This window comes from Cetorhinus maximus, chromosome 30, assembly GCF_964194155.1.
Source record: "Cetorhinus maximus chromosome 30, sCetMax3.hap1.1, whole genome shotgun sequence".
Lineage (NCBI taxonomy): Eukaryota > Metazoa > Chordata > Chondrichthyes > Lamniformes > Cetorhinidae > Cetorhinus > Cetorhinus maximus.
Genome location: NC_135908.1, coordinates 7,172,005 through 7,189,692, shown reverse-complemented (window position 1 = coordinate 7,189,692; position 17,688 = coordinate 7,172,005). Strand labels below are relative to the sequence as shown.

The following is a 17,688-nucleotide window of genomic DNA, read 5'->3' as shown; positions in this document are numbered from 1 at the left end:
GCCGGAGAGAGCGGCCGGAGCCCCGCACTGCCGGAGAGCCGCACTGCCGGAGAGCCGCACTGCCGGAGAGAGCGGCCGGAGCCCCGCACTGCCGGTATCACAGTGGGAGAGGGAGAACCGGCCCCGGAGGGAATCTGCAGCCGGAGAGAACAAATCCAGTGGTTACAGGTCGAGCAAAAATCCTGCATAAGCTGATTGGTAAACATGTGGGGGGGTACAGATAGTATAGATCATATATATAGACATATGGGCTATAGCGCGTGTGATATAGGCTGTATTCTGGCTGTATTCTAGGTGCAATGTGTGTGTGTGTGTAATATAGACTGCAAACAGGCATATAGCTCTCTGATGTAATATATATTTGAGATGTAGACTGTATCAGGAATATGATATTGCCTGTAACATGGAAGTATGGGGGTTTGATATTGTCTAATACCAGAGTGTGTGGTGTATGGACTGTAACATGGGAGGGGGGTGTGTGTCATATGGACTGTAACATGGGAGGGGGGTGTGTGTGTCATATGGACTGTAACATGGGAGGGGGGTGTGTGCGGTCATATAGACTGTAACATGGGAGGGGGGTGTGTGTGTCATATGGACTGTAACATGGGAGGGGGCTGTGTGCGTCACATGGACTAACATGGGAGGGGTGTGGTGTGTCATATGGACTGTAACATGGGAGGGGGGTGTGTGTGTCATATGGACTGTAACATGGGGGGGTGTGTGCGTCATATGGACTGTAACATGGGAGGGGGGTTGTGTGTCATATGGACTGTAAACATGGGGGGGGTGTGTGTGTCATATGGACTGTAACATGGGAGGGGGGTGTGTTGTGTGTCATATGGACTGTAACATGGGAGGGGTGTGTGTGTGTCATATGGACTGTAACATGGTAGGGGGTGTGTGTGTGTGTCATATGGACTGTAACATGGGAGGGTTGTGTGTGTCATATGGACTGTAACATGGGAGGGTGTGTGTGTGTTTATACGGACTGTAACATGGGAGGGGGTGTGTGTGATATGGACTGTAACATGGGAGGGGGGTGTGTGTGATATGGACTGTAACATGGGAGGGGGGTGTGTGTGATATGGACTGTAACATGGGAGGGGTGTGTGTGTGATATGGACTGTAACATGGGAGGGGTGTGTGTGTGATATGGACTGTAACATGGGAGGGGTGTGTGTGTGATATGGACTGTAACATGGAGGGGGGTGTGTGTGATATGGACTGTAACATGGGAGGGGGGGTGTGTGTGATATGGACTGTAACATGGGAGGGGGGTGTGTGTGATATGGACTGTAACATGGGAGGGGTGTGTGTGATATGGACTGTAACATGGGAGGGGTGTGTGTGTGATATGGGCTGTAACATGGGAGGGGTGTGTGTGATATGGACTGTAACATGGGAGGGGTGCGTGTGATATGGACTGTAACATGGGAGGGGTGCGTGTGATATGGACTGTAACATGGAAGGGGTGTGTGTGTGTGTGTGATATGGGCTGTAACATGGAAGGGGTATGTGTGTGTGTGTGTGATATGGACTGTAACATGGGAGGGGTGTGTGTGTGTGATATGGACTGTAACATGGGAGGGTGTGTGTGTGATATGGACTGTAACATGGGAGGGGGGTGTGTGTGATATGGACTGTAACATGGGAGGGGGGGGTGTGCGATATGGACTGTAACATGGGAGGGGGGGTGTGTGAGATATGGACTGTAACATGGGAGGGGGTGTGTGTGTGATATGGACTGTAACATGGGAGGGGGTGTGTGTGTGATATGGACTGTAACATGGGAGGGGTGTGTGTGATATGGACAGTAACATGGGAGGGGTGTGTGTGATATGGACAGTAACATGGGAGGGGTGTGTGTGATATGGACAGTAACATGGGAGGGGTGTGTGTGATATGGACTGTAACATGGGAGGGATGTGTGTGTGATATGGGCTGTAACATTGGAGGGGTGTGTGTGAGTGTGAGTGATATGGGCTGTAACATGGGAGGGTGTGTATGAGTGTGATATGGGCTGTAACATGGGAGGGTGTGTATGTGTGATATTGGCTGTAACATGGGAGGGGGGGTGTGTGTGATATGGACTGTAACATGGGAGGGGGGGTGTGTGCGATATGGACTGTAACATGGGAGGGGGGGGTGTGCGATATGGACTGTAACATGGGAGGGGGGGTGTGTGAGATATGGACTGTAACATGGGAGGGGGTGTGTGTGTGATATGGACTGTAACATGGGAGGGGGTGTGTGTGTGATATGGACTGTAACATGGGAGGGGTGTGTGTGATATGGACAGTAACATGGGAGGGGTGTGTGTGATATGGACAGTAACATGGGAGGGGTGTGTGTGATATGGACAGTAACATGGGAGGGGTGTGTGTGATATGGACTGTAACATGGGAGGGATGTGTGTGTGATATGGGCTGTAACATTGGAGGGGTGTGTGTGAGTGTGAGTGATATGGGCTGTAACATGGGAGGGTGTGTATGAGTGTGATATGGGCTGTAACATGGGAGGGTGTGTATGTGTGATATTGGCTGTAACATGGGAGGGGGGTGTGTGTGATATGGACTGTAACATGGGAGGGGGGGTGTGTGCGATATGGACTGTAACATGGGAGGGGGGGTGTGTGAGATATGGACTGTAACATGGGAGGGGGTGTGTGTGTGATATGGACAGCAACATGGGAGGGGTGTGTGTGATATGGACAGTAACATGGGAGGGGTGTGTGTGATATGGACAGTAACATGGGAGGGGTGTGTGTGATATGGACAGTAACATGGGAGGGGTGTGTGTGATATGGACAGTAACATGGGAGGGGTGTGTGTGATATGGACAGTAACATGGGAGGGGTGTGTGTGATATGGACTGTAACATGGGAGGGATGTGTGTGTGATATGGGCTGTAACATGGGAGGGGTGTGTGTGAGTGTGAGTGATATGGGCTGTAACATGGGAGGGTGTGTATGAGTGTGATATGGGCTGTAACATGGGAGGGTGTGTATGTGTGATATTGGCTGTAACATGGGAGGGGGGTGTGTCTGTGATATGGACTGTAACATGGGAGGTGTGTGTGTGTGAGATATGGACTGTAACATGGGAGGGGTGGGTATGTGTGTGTGTGTGTGTGTGTGTGTGATATGGACTGTAACATGGGAGGGGTGTGTGTGTGTGTGTGATATGGACTGTAACATGGGAGGTGTGTGTGTGTGATATGGACTGTAACATGGGAGGTGTGTGTGTGTGATATGGACTGTGATATGGGAGGGGGGCGTGTGTGTGTGATATGGACTGTAACATGGGAGGGGGGGTGTGTGTGTGTGTGTGATATGGACTGTAACATGGGAGGGGGGGGTGTGTGTGAGAGTGAGTGATGGGAGGGTGTGTGTGTGTGTGTGATATGGACTGTAACATGGGAGGGGTGTGTGTGTGTGTGAGAGTAAGTGATTGGAGGGTGTGTGTGTGTGATATGGACTGTAACATGGGAGGGGTGTGTGTGTGTGATATGGACTGTACCATGGGAGGGGGGTGTGTGTGTGATATGGACTGTAACATGGGAGGGTGTGTGTGTGTGATATGGACTGTACCATGGGAGGGGGGTGTGTGTGTGATATGGACTGTAACATGGGAGGGGGGTGTGTGTGTGATATGGACTGTAACATGGGAGGGGGGTGTGTGTGTGATATGGACTGTAACATGGGAGGGGTGTGTGTGTGATATGGACTGTAACATGGGAAGGGTGTGTGTGTGTGATATTGGCTGTAACATGGGAGGGTGTGTGTGTGTGATATGGACTGTAACATGGGAAGGGGGTGTGTGTGTGATATTGGCTGTAACATGGGAGGGGGTGTGTGTGTGATATGGACTGTAACATGGGAGGGGGTGTGTGTGTGTGATATGGACTGTAACATGGGAGGGGGTATGTGTGTGTGATATGGACTGTAACATGGGAGGGGGGGTGTGTGTGATATGGACTGTAACATGGGAGGGGGTGTGTGTGTGATATGGACTTTAACATGGAAGGGGCTGTGTGTGTGATATGGACAGTAACATGGGAGGGGTGTGTGTGCGATATGGGCTGTAACATGGGAGGGGTGTGTGTGAGTGTGAGTGATATGGGCTATAACATGGGAGGGTGTGTATGTGTGTGATATTGGCTGTAACATGGGAGGGGGGTGTGTGTGTGATATGGACTGTAACATGGGAGGGGGTGTGTGTGTGATATGGACTGTAACATGGGAGGGGGTGTGTGTGTGATATGGACTGTAACATGGGAGGGGGTGTGTGTGCGATATGGACTGTAACATGGGAGGGGTGTGTGTGAGTGTGAGTGATATGGGCTATAACATGGGAGGGTGTGTATGTGTGTGATATGGGCTGTAACATGGGAGGGTGTGTATGTGTGTGATATTGGCTGTAACATGGGAGGGGGGTGTGTGTGTGATATGGACTGTAACATGGGAGGGGTGTGAGTGTGATATGGACTGTAACATGGGAGGGGTGTGTGTGTGTGTGTGTGATATGGACTGTAACATGGGAGGGGTGTGTGTGTGTGATATTGGCTGTAACATGGGAGGGGTGTGTGTGTGTGTGTGTGATATTGGCTGTAACATGGGAGGGGTGTGTGTGTGTGTGTGATATGGGCTGTAACATGGGAGGGTGTGTATGTGTGTGATATTGGCTGTAACATGGGAGGGGGGTGTGTGTGTGATATGGACTGTAACATGGGAGGGGTGTGAGTGTGATATGGACTGTAACATGGGAGGGGTGTGTGTGTGTGTGATATGGACTGTAACATGGGAGGGGTGTGTGTGTGTGATATGGACTGTAACATGGGTGGGGGGTGTGTGCGTGTGTGTGTGATATGGACTGTAACATGGGAGGGGGGTGTGTGTGTGTGTGAGAGTGAGTGATGGGAGGGGGTGTGTGTGTGTGTGATATGGACTGTAACATGGGAGGGGTGTGTGTGTGTGTGTGTGTGTGTGTGTGTGTGTGTGTGTGTGTGTGTGTGTGTGTGTGTGTGTGTGTGTGTGAGAGAGAGAGATATGGACCGTAACATGGGAGGGGGCGTGTGTGAGAGAGCGATATGGACCGTAACATAGGAAAGGTGTGTGAGACATGGACTGTAACATATGTCCGTGGGTATGTGCGTGAGTGATGTGGACTAACAGGGGAGTGTGTGTGTGTGAGATACGGACTGTAACAAGGACGCATGGCTTATGTGCGATACGGGCTGTATCGCAGGAGTGTGGCGGGTGTGGGGCTTTGACAGATTGTGTAATATGTTTGTGTTATTAGATGTTGGCTGTGTTTCCGTATTGTCTACAGTGACACTGTCCAGCTGGTATGCACAGTTGCTTTTTAATGCTTTTGCATTTTTGGACTTTGACCCTGTATTGTCTCCCTGGGTAAGGGTGCTCAGTTGCTGCAGAGGTTCCAGATTATGTGATGCCTGGATCCTGGCATGTTTTAAGAAATGGCAGTAGTATTTAAATACCACGTTGCCGGGCTGTATTCCTTGTGTTTTATGTCAGGATAATCTCAAAGGGTTAACCATTGGATCTGAGACTGCTGGGTCACAGAAAGCATGTTGTGTCCCTGAGTTGCTTGGTGTTCACAAGGGAGTGAATAAGGAGGAGCACTTGGACCCATTAGATGAAAGGAAGCATTTTTAATGCTCTTTTAAGACTATAGGATTTTCCAGTGCACCTTGATGTGCAGCCAATGAAATACTTTTGACGTGTAGTTACTGGTTTAAAGTGGGAAACACAGTAACCAATTTTCTCATAGCAAGCTCCCACAAACAGCAATGTGCTTAAGACCTGATTATCTCTTTGTTTTTAGCGACGCTGACTGAGGTATCAATATTGACTAGGACACCAGGGAGAATTCAGTCACTCTTCAAAATAATGCCATTGGATCTTTTATGTCTGTCTCAAAAGGCGGTGGAAGCAAAGTCTTTGAATATTTTTAAGGCAGAGGTAGATAGATTTTTGATAAACAACGGGGGCCGGGGGCAGGGGGAGGTGAAACATTATCAGGGCTAGGGAGAGTTTTACAATTCGCTCAGCCATGCCGCTATTGAATGGCCGTGCAGGCTTGAGGGACTGCGTGGCCTACTCCTGCTGAAGGAGGGTCTGCTCTGAAGAAGGGTCATACAGACTCGAAACGTTAACTGTTTCTCGCTCCACAGGTGCTGTCAGACCTGCGGAGTTTTTTTCCAGCATTTTCTGTTTTTACTCCTCCTAATTTGTATGTTGGCATCTTTTTTGGTGTCGGTTGTAGCTCAGTCAGTAGCAATCTTGCCTCTGACTCGAGACAATTCTGGGTCCAAGTCTCACTCCAGGACTTGAGCAGGACAATCTAGTGCAGTATTGAGGGAGTGCTGCATTGCCTGAAGTGCCATCTTTCAAATGGGAGGTTAAATTGACTGTCCTGTCAGATGGCTATTTTGAACACCCCCCCCTCAATGCCTCGTGTCCTGGCCAATATTTGACCCTCAGTTGACATTGCTAAAACAGATGATCTGTCATTATCACGTTGCTGTTTGTGGGAGCTTGCTGTGCGTAAATTGGCTGCCGCATTTCCTACATCACAGCGGTGACTGCGCTTCAGAAAGTAGCTCATTGTCCGTAAAGTGCTTTGGGTGTTCTGTGGCTGTGAAAGGCGCTATATAAATGCAAGTTTTTTTTTCTCTCTTCTATACTCAAGGCTCTGGAGTGGGAGTTGAAGTCACAAGTTTCTAACTCTGCTACCTTTGAGCCAAGGCTGACTCTGAAATCAGACAGTGAAAAGAAGCGTTTAAAAGGATTTGGAGAAGCAAAGATCATGTGAATAGTTGCGGCCATGGGGACGTAGGGATATCTTGAGATAGGGGGGGGTGGAGTAAATTGATCCAAAACTTGTAAACCAGCTCTGAAATCATTGGAATAGCTGGATGACAAAGGACCGGAGCCCACTGAGCTCACCTTCCACTATCCTGATAGTCACACGATGCGATGATAATGGAGTTAGTGACTAATCACAGAGATCAATCTCTATCAATGAGTCTACAACAGACTCAGACATGAGGGTGAGGAAAGCCCCCAAGTGCTGGAGAGATTTGGGAACCAGAGGTCCAAAGTCATCTGTTGCTCTCTGAGCACGTTACACCCATCATATGTCCGAAACTACACATAGACTGGAGCCCAAAATGTTATTTTCTGTCAGAAAACTATCCAGTGGCCATTTTGATGAATGTGTTTTCCACCATCTCCCAAGGGAATCTGTTCTATAGATTGACCACTTGTACAATGGAATATTGTTTCCTCCCATTAGCTTGAGTTTACCCCTCCTTCCAATGAAGCCTGTGTCCTTGTGTTGTGCTGATGTGGACGAGGTGAAGCAGCTTGCCGTGGTTTATGTTATCTAGAATTGTAAAAGCAACAATCATATCACTTTCTGTTTTCCAGTGAGAGCGAGCGTAGTTTGCATAATCGCTCCAGGCCATCCGATCTCTCCAACCCCTCAAACCATTCCTCCTTTAGGAGTCAGGAATCTGCCACACCTTCATCTGCTGTGGTGATCAGAACTGTACACCGGATTCCAAGTGTGGTGGCACCAATGGTTTATAAAACGACGGGGTTACCTTGCCTTTTGGCTCAATTTGAACAGAAACCGACATCTGAGTTGCTTCACAAACACCGTCAGGCACTGTTGTTCATCGCAACTCTCGGGCCTCTGTCATTTTAGGTGCTCATTACGTCCTTGCCTTTTAGAAAGCAATCATCTCTTCTTGGGAATTCTTGTCCCTCCAAGTGGAGCTCTTTGAATTTCTTTCTCTACCTTGAATTTCACTGGCCGCCCGTGCGCAAAACTTTTCCGATTCTCCTGTAGTTTATCCTGGTCAGCTTTGGACGTTATACCTTCATTCGCTTTTTTCACCAATCATGCTTGGCTGGTTCTGAGACCCCGGTTGGATTTTACAGGGCCGTTTATCCTATCCCCCAGCTGAAATGGACTGTTCGGGCCCAGGAGTGCTGGGATTTCCTGACCCGGGATGTTACTGTGCTTCTGAGAGCCTTTAGTAAGGCCTCAACAATTTGGCAGGAAATTTAGGCCCATCAGAGGCACTGAGCCCTCTCTGAGTGCTTCCTAAAGATGAATGGCCATTAGCCACTGGTTAGACATGGACGTCCTTGGGTGGGGGGTGGACAAAGCTAAAACAATGACCTATCTTTGAGTTTTTCAGTGTAACTTGGAGGTCCTCTGCGGACCCCCTCCCCATTTCGATAGGGACAGGTCTTAGCCCTTGATTCATTGGGTTCGTTCTGCAGAACAAGCTGGGGAACAGCCCCCTCCTGCCTCATTTTCTTGGCTGCAGTGGAGCTGTGAAAGCTCAGGCCCAGGAAATCACTAAAGCAGTGACCCCTGTAGCCACTCGAGCTGGTCAGCGCACTCTTGGGCAGCCCTGCTCTGTAACTGGTGCTGCTGTGTGTTGTCTGCGCTTGCCTTTGTCCACTGCTGGTGCTGAGCTTTTGGGTGTGTGCATGTGCTCACTGCCTGTCTCTTTGTAGGGCCAGTTTGATCCCCAATTCTTGTAAACAATGTATTACTTATAAAGCTCCGATGCAATATGGTTACTTTTGGATGTTCCTCAGAGAGAAGTACATTTATGATTCGCAGTGTCGCTCAATCCCACCCACCCTGGGACCTCTTTTCACTCCCTCCCTCGGATGATAAGGAATTGATGGCTGTTTGAAAGTTGCATTTTAATTGTGTGCATTTGCCACAATGTATTCTGGACCCCAGAGGGCAGGTACAGTGTACAAGATAAAGGCTTTGGCCTGAGGGTAATTTGGTACTTAATCAGAATGAATGGCACCATGGTACAGGAAGCCGTCCAAGCGAGGGGGAGCAAAAAAGAATGTAGCGGTAGTAGGGGACGGTATAGATGGGGGGCTAGCCATTGTTTTTCTGCAACCGAGAGTGAGAATCCAGAAGACTGCGTCGTCTGCCCGGTGACAGAGTTTTGGGCCATCTGCTCAGGGCTGTAGAGGACCTTGAAGTGGGAGGGAGAGGACCCAGACATCCTGGTCCATGTAGGTACCAACAATATAGGTAGGGCAAGGAAAGAGGTTCTGCAGAGAGAGTATGAGGGGCTAGGTACCAAATTTAAAAAAACTAGAACCTCAAAGGTAATAATCTCTGGATTATTACCTGAACCATGTGCAAATTGGCATAGGGCAAATAAGATTAGAGAGATGATTGCGTGGCTCAAAGACTAGGGTGGGAGAAGTGGGTTCCGGTTTGAGGGGCACTGATAGCAGTACTGAGGTAGTGGGAACTGTACTGTTAGACCATAAGACGTAGGAGCAGACTACACCTGAACCATGCTGGGACCAGTGTTCTAGCAAGCCACATAACTAGGGAAATAGAGAGGATTTAAACTAAATACTGGGGGCAGTTGGGAGAGCTGTTTCACAGACCAGTCAAGCAACAGCCTGACATAGTCATACTCACTGAATCGTATCTTACAGATCATGTCCGAGTCACCACCATCACCACCCCTGGGTATGTCCTGTCCCACCGGCAGGACAGACGCAGCCAATGTGGCACCACAGTGGTGTACACTCAGGAGGGAGTTGCCCTGGGAGCCCTCAATATAACTGCGGCCCCCATGAAGTCTCTTGGTATAAGGTCAAACATGGGCAAGGAAACCTCCTGCTGATTACCACGTACCGGACCACCCCCCCTGCTCAGCTGATGAATCAGTGCTCCTCCATGTCGAAAATCACTTGGTGGAAGCACTGAGGGTGGCAAGGGCACAGAATGTACTGTGGGTGGGGACTTCAATGTCCATCACCGAGAGTGGTTCGGTAGCACCAGTACTGACCGAGCTGGCTTGGTCCTAAAGGACACAGCAGCTAGACTGGGTCTGCGGCAGGCGGTGAGGGAACCAACAGGGGGGAAAATCTCACTTGACCTCACCCTCACCAACCTGCCTGCCGCAGATGCTTCTATCAATGACAGTATCGATAGGAGTAACCACCGCACAGTCATTGTGGAGACGAAGTCCCGTCTTCACATTGAGGCTACACTCCATCGTATTGTGTAGAGCTATTGCCATGCTAAATGGGATAGATTTTGAATAGATCTAGCAACTCAAGACTGGGCATCCATGAGGTGCTGTGGGCCATCAGCAGCAGCAGAATTGTACTCAAACACAACCTGTAACCTCATGGCCCGGCATATCCCCCACTCTACCATTACCGCCAAGCCAGGGGATCAACCCTGGTTCAATGAAGAGTGCAGGAGGGCATGCCAGAGCAGCACCAGGCATACCTAAAAATGAGGTGTCAAACTGGTGAAGTTATAACACAGGACTACTTGTGTGCCATACAGCATAAGCAGCAAGTGATAGACAGGGCTAAGCGATTTCACAACCGACGGATCAGATCTAAGCTCTGCAGTCCTGCCACATCCAGTCGTGAATGGTAGTGGAAAAGTAAACAGCTCACTGGAGGAGGAGGCTCCACAAATATCCCCATCCTCAATGATGGGGAGCTCAGCACATCAGAGTAAAAGATAAGGCTGAAGCATTCGCAACAATCTTCAGCCAGAAGTGCCAAGTGGATGATCCATCTCGGCCTCCTCCGGAGGTCCCCAGCATCACAGATGCCAGTCTTCAGCCAATTCGTTTCACCCCACGTGATATCAAAGGCTGAAGGCACTGGACACTGCAAACGCTACAGGCCCTGACAATATTCCGGCAATTATACTGAAGACTTGTGTTCCACAGCTTTCTGTGCCCCTAGCCAAGCTGTTCCAGTACAGCTACAAACCTGGCATCTACCCGGCTATGTGGAAAATTATGCAGGTATGTCCTGCACACACAAAGCAGGACAAATCCAACCCGGCCAATTACCGCCCCGTCAGTCTACTCTCAGCCATCAGTAAAGTAATGGAAGGTGTCATCAACAGTGCTGTCAAGCGTCACTTGTTTAGCAATAACTTGCTCACTGATGCTCAGTTTGGGTTCCACCAGGGCCACTCAGCTTCTGACCTCATTACAGCCTTGGTTGAAAAATGGACCAAAGAGCTGAACTCCTAAGGTGAGGCGAGAGTAACTGCCCTTGACATCAAGAAAGCATGACTGAGTGTGGCTTCAAGGAGCCCTAGCAAAACTGGAGTCAATGGGAATCAGGGGGAAAATGCTCTGCTGGTTGGAGTCATACCCAGCACAAAGGAAGATGGTTGTGGTTGTTGGAGGTCATCTCAGCTCCAGGACATCACTGCAGGAGTTCCTCAGGGTAGTGTCCTGGGCCCTTCACCTTCAGCTGCTTCATCAATGACCTTCCTTTCATCATAAGGTCAGAAGTGGGGATGTTCGCTGATGATTGCACAATGTTCACCATTCACGACGACTCAGATACTGAAGCAGCCCATGCCCAAATGCAGCAAGACCTGGACAATATCCAGGCTTGGGCTGACAAGTGGCAAGTAACATTGGTGCCACACAAGTGTCAGGCAATGAACATCTTCAACAAGAGAGAATCCAACCATCTCACCATGACATTCAGTGACCTTACCATTACTGAATCCCCCACTATCAACATCCTGGGCGTTACCATTAACCAGAAATTGAGCTAGACTAGCCATATAAATACTGTGGCTACAAGAGCAGGTCAGAGGCTAGGAATCTTCCAGCAAATAACTCACCTCCTGACTCCCCAAAGCCTGTCCACCATCTACAAGGCACAAGTCAGGAGTGTGATGGAATATTCTCCACTTGCCTGGATGAGTGCAGCTCCCACAACACTCAAGAAGCTTGACACTATCCAGGACAAAGCAGCCTGCTTGATTGGCACCACATCCACAAACATTCACTTCCTCCACCACCGATGAACAGTAGCAGCAGTGTGTACCATCTATAAGATGCACTGCAGCAACTCACCAAGGCTCCTTAGGCAGCACCTTCCAAATGCACGACCACTACCATCTAGAAGGACAAGGGCAGCAGATGGATGGGAACAACACCACCTGGAAATCCCCCTCCAAGCCACACACCATCCTGACTTGGAAATATATTGCCGTTCCTTCACTGTCGCTGGGTCAAAATCCTGGAACTCCCTCCCTAACAGCACATGGACTGCATCGGTTCAAGAAGGCAGCTCACCACCACCTTCTCGTCTAGTATCACCTCTCTGGTTGGTGCCAGAATATACTGTTCTAAGAAACTATCCTGAAAACATTCAATGAATTCCTCATCTAGGTACCTTTGCCCACCTGATTTTTCCATGTAGGGTATGAGAGAAAACTAGCTAGAAATATGAAGACAGTAGGAGTTTCTATAGCTATTTTAAAAAGAAAAGAGTTAACAAAGTGAGGGTTAGTCCTGTATAAAGTGAGTGTGGGGAATTAATAATGGAAAATAAGGAGATGACAGATGAATTGACCAGGTATTTTGCATCAGTCTTCATTATATAGGATACAAATAATATCCCAGAAATAGCTGCAAATGGAAGAGAGGGAGGAATTCAGGAAAATTATAATCACCAGGAAAGGGATACCTAGAAAATTGTTGGAGCTGCGGGTTGATAAGTCCCTGGGTTCTGACCTGCTCATCCTAAGGCCTTAAAAAAAGTGGGTAGTGAGATAGTTGATGTATTGATTTTAATTTTCCAAAATTCCCTAGATTCAGGGCAAGTTCCATTAGATAGGAAAATGGAGAATTTATTTAAAAAGGGAGGGAGACAGAAAGCGGGAAATGACAGGCCAGTTAGCCTAACATCTGTCATAAGGAAAATGTTAGAAGCTGTTATTAAAGACTTTAGAGTAGGGCACTCTAGTGAGTCTTTGGAACACACTTCCTCAAAAGGTGGTGGAAGTAGAGTATTTGAATATTTTTAAGGCAGAGGTAGATAGATTCTTGAGAAGCAAAGGGGTGAAGAGTTATTGGAGGTAGGTGGGAATGTAGAGTTGAGGTTGCAATCAGATCAGCCACGATCTTATTGAATGGGGGAGAAGGCTTGAGGGGCCAATCCTGCTCCTAATTTGTATGTTAATATGTAATGGTAAATAATTGTAGAAAAAGGACTAACCGGTGCCTGTGTGATTATCTGTTCTTCTATTGAAATGCTTCGGATGAGATGTTAAGCCTGAGATCCTATTTCCCCTTTCGGGGACATTAAAATCATTTTTTTTTAAAAGCTGCAGATTGCCACATCCCGTGCAGTACTGAGGGAGTGCTGCACTGTCAAAGATGCCATCTTTCAGAGGAGCTGTTAAATCGTCTCCTCTCGAGTGGAGGTGAATGACCCGTGGCGCTATTTGAAGACGAGCAGGGGTTTTCTCCTGTGTGCCCTTGCCAATATTTATTTCTCCAGCCAACATTACCAAAAAAAACCAGATTGCCTGACCATTAGCTCATCCCTGTTTGTGGGAGCTTGATTCGTTCAAATTGGCTGCCGTGTTCAAAAAGTAATTTCTTTGGCTGTAAAGTTACTTGGGATATCCTGAGGTTGTGAAAGGCACTGTATAAATGCAAATCTTTAATAATGGGAGAAGAGTTGGACTCATATTGCATTAAAATGGAATCAGATTGGACAAGAGCCTTCAAATAAATCTGTATTTAAATAAGTTTCTGTATGCTTGTAATATATTAGCAGCTCTCCTGTAGCTTTGAAGGCAAGTAAATGTGCCACAGAAAGTGTGTACCATATAGTATATTGTATTATGCAGCTTGTATTTGTGTCTACTTCCTGCCTATAAAGTTTTACTTCCTGTTGACATGTTTTTGAAACTTGCTAACGTTGTAAAGAAACTTGGTTGTGCTTGTACAAGGAGCACAAAGTTAGCATGCAGGTTCGGCAAATGATTAGGAAGGCAAATGGCACGTTGGCCTTCATTGCAAAGGAATTGGAGTGCGAGAATAACGAAGACTTGTCACAAGTGTACAGGGCTTTGGTGAGACCACACCTGGAATATGCAGTTCTTGCCTCCATATTTAAGGATGGACATACTCACCTTGGAGGTGGTACAGAGAAAGTTCGCTAAATTGGCCCCTTGGATGACCCGGGTTGTCCTGTGATGATAGGCTGAGTAAATTGGGCCTGTATCCTCTGGACTTTTGAAGAAAGAGATCTCACCTGAAATGTACAAGACTCTGAAGGTGATTGATTGTTTCTGCTGGTCAGAGGGCACAGTCTCAGGATAAGGGGCCGGTCATTTAGGACTGAGATGAGGAGAAATTTCTTCACTCAGAGGATTGTGAATGTTTAGAATTCTCTACCCCAGAGGGCTCTGGATGCTCCCATCATTGAGTACACTTAAGGCTGGGATAGACAGATTTTTTGGTGTCTCAGGGAATCGAGGGATATGGGGAGCAGATGGGAAAGTAGAGTTGAAGTTGAAGATCAGTTTTGATCGTATTGATTGGTGAAACAGGCTCAATGGGCCGAATGGTCTACTCCTATTTCTTGTGTATCTCTACCTAGCATGTGTTATTTTTGATTCTAGTTCAGCACATGGACCCTAACGGGACACAGTTGGAACCAGACCTCTCGCAGCAAGACACCCCGTGCCTGATTGTGGAAGACTCCCAGGCAGAAAGTGTGTTGTCGGACGATGACCCTGAACAGAGCTACCGGCACCTGCAAGCCAGGTGTCTGTCGAACTTGCAGCCCCGCACGGAGAGTCCCGTCCTGGTGAGTGCACCCAGACCTTTCAGTGTTTCGCTGTGTACCCCCCAACCGATACACTCCAAACGGCTCCTGCTCGTTGAAGCTGGTGCATTTACTTATTTTCCAATTTTGCTTTGCTTTCTTCCCCGCACCTCCCATTTCCATTCCACCCACACATGGGAAAGAGCCAGCATGGGCACAATGGGTGAATGGCTGCCTTCTGTGCCGGGGTCATTCCTGTGGGTGCACCATTGCCTACGAATGTGCCATCCAAATGCCCGTTCATCAAGTGACGTTTGATGGTGTGGGAATCACCGCTGCACTCTGACTTATTCTGACATGAATTTTCCAGTGGATTTGGGTGGGGTGGAGTTCGGCTTTGGGTCACTAGATGGTGATCAGTGGTGGCAGAGATTCCCCCCATCAGCCCAGGGGTGCTGAGTTGCCACGTTGGCTGAGATCAGCTAACCTGACACAGATCAGGGGCTGTCACCCAGGACCTTCCTGTGACACAGAGCCAAGACCTTGTTAATAAGGGTCAACATTTCCATGATTTGGCCAGTCAGACCACATAGTGTTTTAAGCCCCTTTTCTATTGGAGCAATGAATTGGTTTCAACTGCCTCCATTTTCCTTTGAGACCGGACATATGAACATACGAATTAGGAGCAGGAGTGGGCCATTCGGCCCCTCGAGCCTGCTCCGCCATTCAATAAGATCATGGCCTATTTGACTGTGACCTCAATGCCACTTTCCTGCCTGCCCCCTTTGACCTCCTTGTTAGTCAAAAATCTCTCTACCCCGGCCTTAAAAATACCTAATGACCCTGCCTCTACCACTCTCTGGACAAGAGAGTTCCACAGATTCCTGACATTCTCTCAGAGAAAAAAAACTCTCCTCATCTCCATCTTAAATGGGAGACCCGTATTTTTAAACTGTGTCCCCCAGTTCTAGTCTCTCCCACAAGGGGAAACATCCTCTCTGCATCCACCCTGTCAAGTCCCCCTCAGGATCTTATAAACTTACAATAAGATCGCCTCTCATTCTTCTAAACTCCACTAAATACAGGCCCAATCTGTCCAACCTTTCCTCATAAGACAACCCCTTCATCCCAGAAATCAGTTGAGTGAACTTTCTCTGAACTCTAAGGATAAGCTGGGATTGTTCTCCTTGGAACAGAGAAGGTTAAGGGAAGATTTAACAGAGATGTTCAAAATCATGAAAGGTTTTGGTGGAGTAATTTAGGGGGAAATTGTTTCTAGTGGCAAATGGGTCGTTAACTAGCGAAAACAGATTGAAGGTTATTGGCAAAAGAGGAGAGATGCGAATCTTTTACACATCAAGTGGTGGTGTTCTGGAATGTTCTGCGTGAAAAGGCACTGGAAGCAGATTCAACAGGAACTTTCAAAAAGGAAATGTAAACATTTGCAGGGCAATGAAGGTGGGGGTGTGAACACAGGCACGATGGGCTGAGTGGCCTCCTTCTGTGCAGTATGGTTCTGAGATCCTCTCATGTTTTAATGTCACCAGCCTTAGTGTTGTATTGATGCCTGGATGCTCTGTCATATCAGACACTTGCTTTTGTTTCACTCAGAAGTCCTTTACATCCAACTAATTATTTTTGAAGTTACTTAAGCAAAGATTGGTAGAGGTGTAGCCATGGAGAACAAGCAAACAAAGCTTGGCAGTTAACTGTCAGTCATCAGTTAACTGGTGCATTCTCCATGGCCATGCTTCTGCCAATCGGAATCCACTTGCCAACCAGTCAGCACTCTCTTCTCATGCTGTGTAAATTGTTGTTCCCTTTATGATTGGCAGTCTTGCAAATTGTCCTGATGAGTCCAAAACGAAAAGCTCTGACAACATGTCTCTGTATCAGCAATATTCATTGCTTCTTGTTAAATTCTACTGTTCATAAAGCGGGTGCTGTGTTTCACTTTCAGAACAGCAGTGACTACACTTGCTGAGAACTCATTGTACGTGAAACCCTTTGGGGCATTTCTGGGCAAGGTGATAAGGCGTGTTATAAATGCAAGTTTGAAGTTATCTATTTCCTTTACTGTTTTAAGTATCTTTTACATAGAACCTGCAGCAGGGAAACAGACCCAACTGGTCTATGTCTACTTATGTTACATTCACGTTTCCTCGCGCTCTCTACATCTCACCCTATTGGTGTAACCTATTCTCTTCTCCCTCGTGTGTTTATCCAGCTTTCCTCTTAAATGTATCTATACTATTCACCTCAACCACTCCCTGTGGTAGCGGGTTCCACATTCTCACCACTCTCTGGTTAAGAAGTTTCTCCCGAATTCCCGATTGGATTTATGAATGGCTATTTATTGCTGAAAGGAGAATTCCCTGGGAATTTCGGTCAGACGGTGTGTGAATTTGATGTGACTTGTGTCAGTGCCTCAGACTTACAGATGCCCCTGTGTTATACGTTCCAGGAGCTGATTGCTGACCCACAGGCAGCCAAGGCTTCAGCAGGAGATGATGAGGAGCCTTCTGATCGGAAGGAAATGCACCACAAAGGTGAGGGCCCACTGGAACTGGCGTTAAAATGCCTGCGGTAAACTTGCTGGGGCTGGATTTGTGAACATGCATTCGTGAGATTCCTGTGTGAGTAGCAGATGATTCAGGAGGTTATGGGTTCAAGTACACTAAGGAGACTTGAGCACAAAAAATCTAAGCTGACACAGAGTGCAGTACCAAGGGAGTGCAGCACTGTTGGAGGTGCTCCCTTTTGGATGAGACTTTAAATTGAGGCCCCAAGTGCCCCTGAAGATGGATACAAATGATCTAAAGAGGAACAGGGGAGTTCTCCCCAGTGTCCTGACCAATATTTACCCCCCCCAATCAACATCACTAAAACAGATTACCTAGTTATTTTTGCAATGCTGTTTGTGGGAGCTTGCTGTGCACAAATTGGCTGGTACGCTCCCTACAACTGAGTACACTTCAAAAAGTACTTTATTGGCTGTAAAGCACTGTGGGACTTCCTGAGGATGTGAAAGGTGCTAT

The 17,688-nt window shown here is 47.8% G+C and overlaps 1 protein-coding gene across 1 annotated transcript in view; it reads left to right on the top strand.

The window, feature by feature from the left end:
• Window positions 1-10: 10 nt before the first annotated feature.
• Window positions 11-17,688, top strand: part of tp53bp1 (tumor protein p53 binding protein, 1) — a 127,502-nt gene continuing 109,824 nt past the window's right edge. The window contains exons 1-3 of the mRNA XM_078532204.1: window positions 11-198; window positions 14,505-14,692; window positions 17,115-17,199. Coding sequence (XP_078388330.1) covers window positions 14,513-14,692; window positions 17,115-17,199 — 265 coding nt within the window. The 5' untranslated portion in view covers window positions 11-198; window positions 14,505-14,512. The remainder of the gene's footprint in view (window positions 199-14,504; window positions 14,693-17,114; window positions 17,200-17,688) is intronic.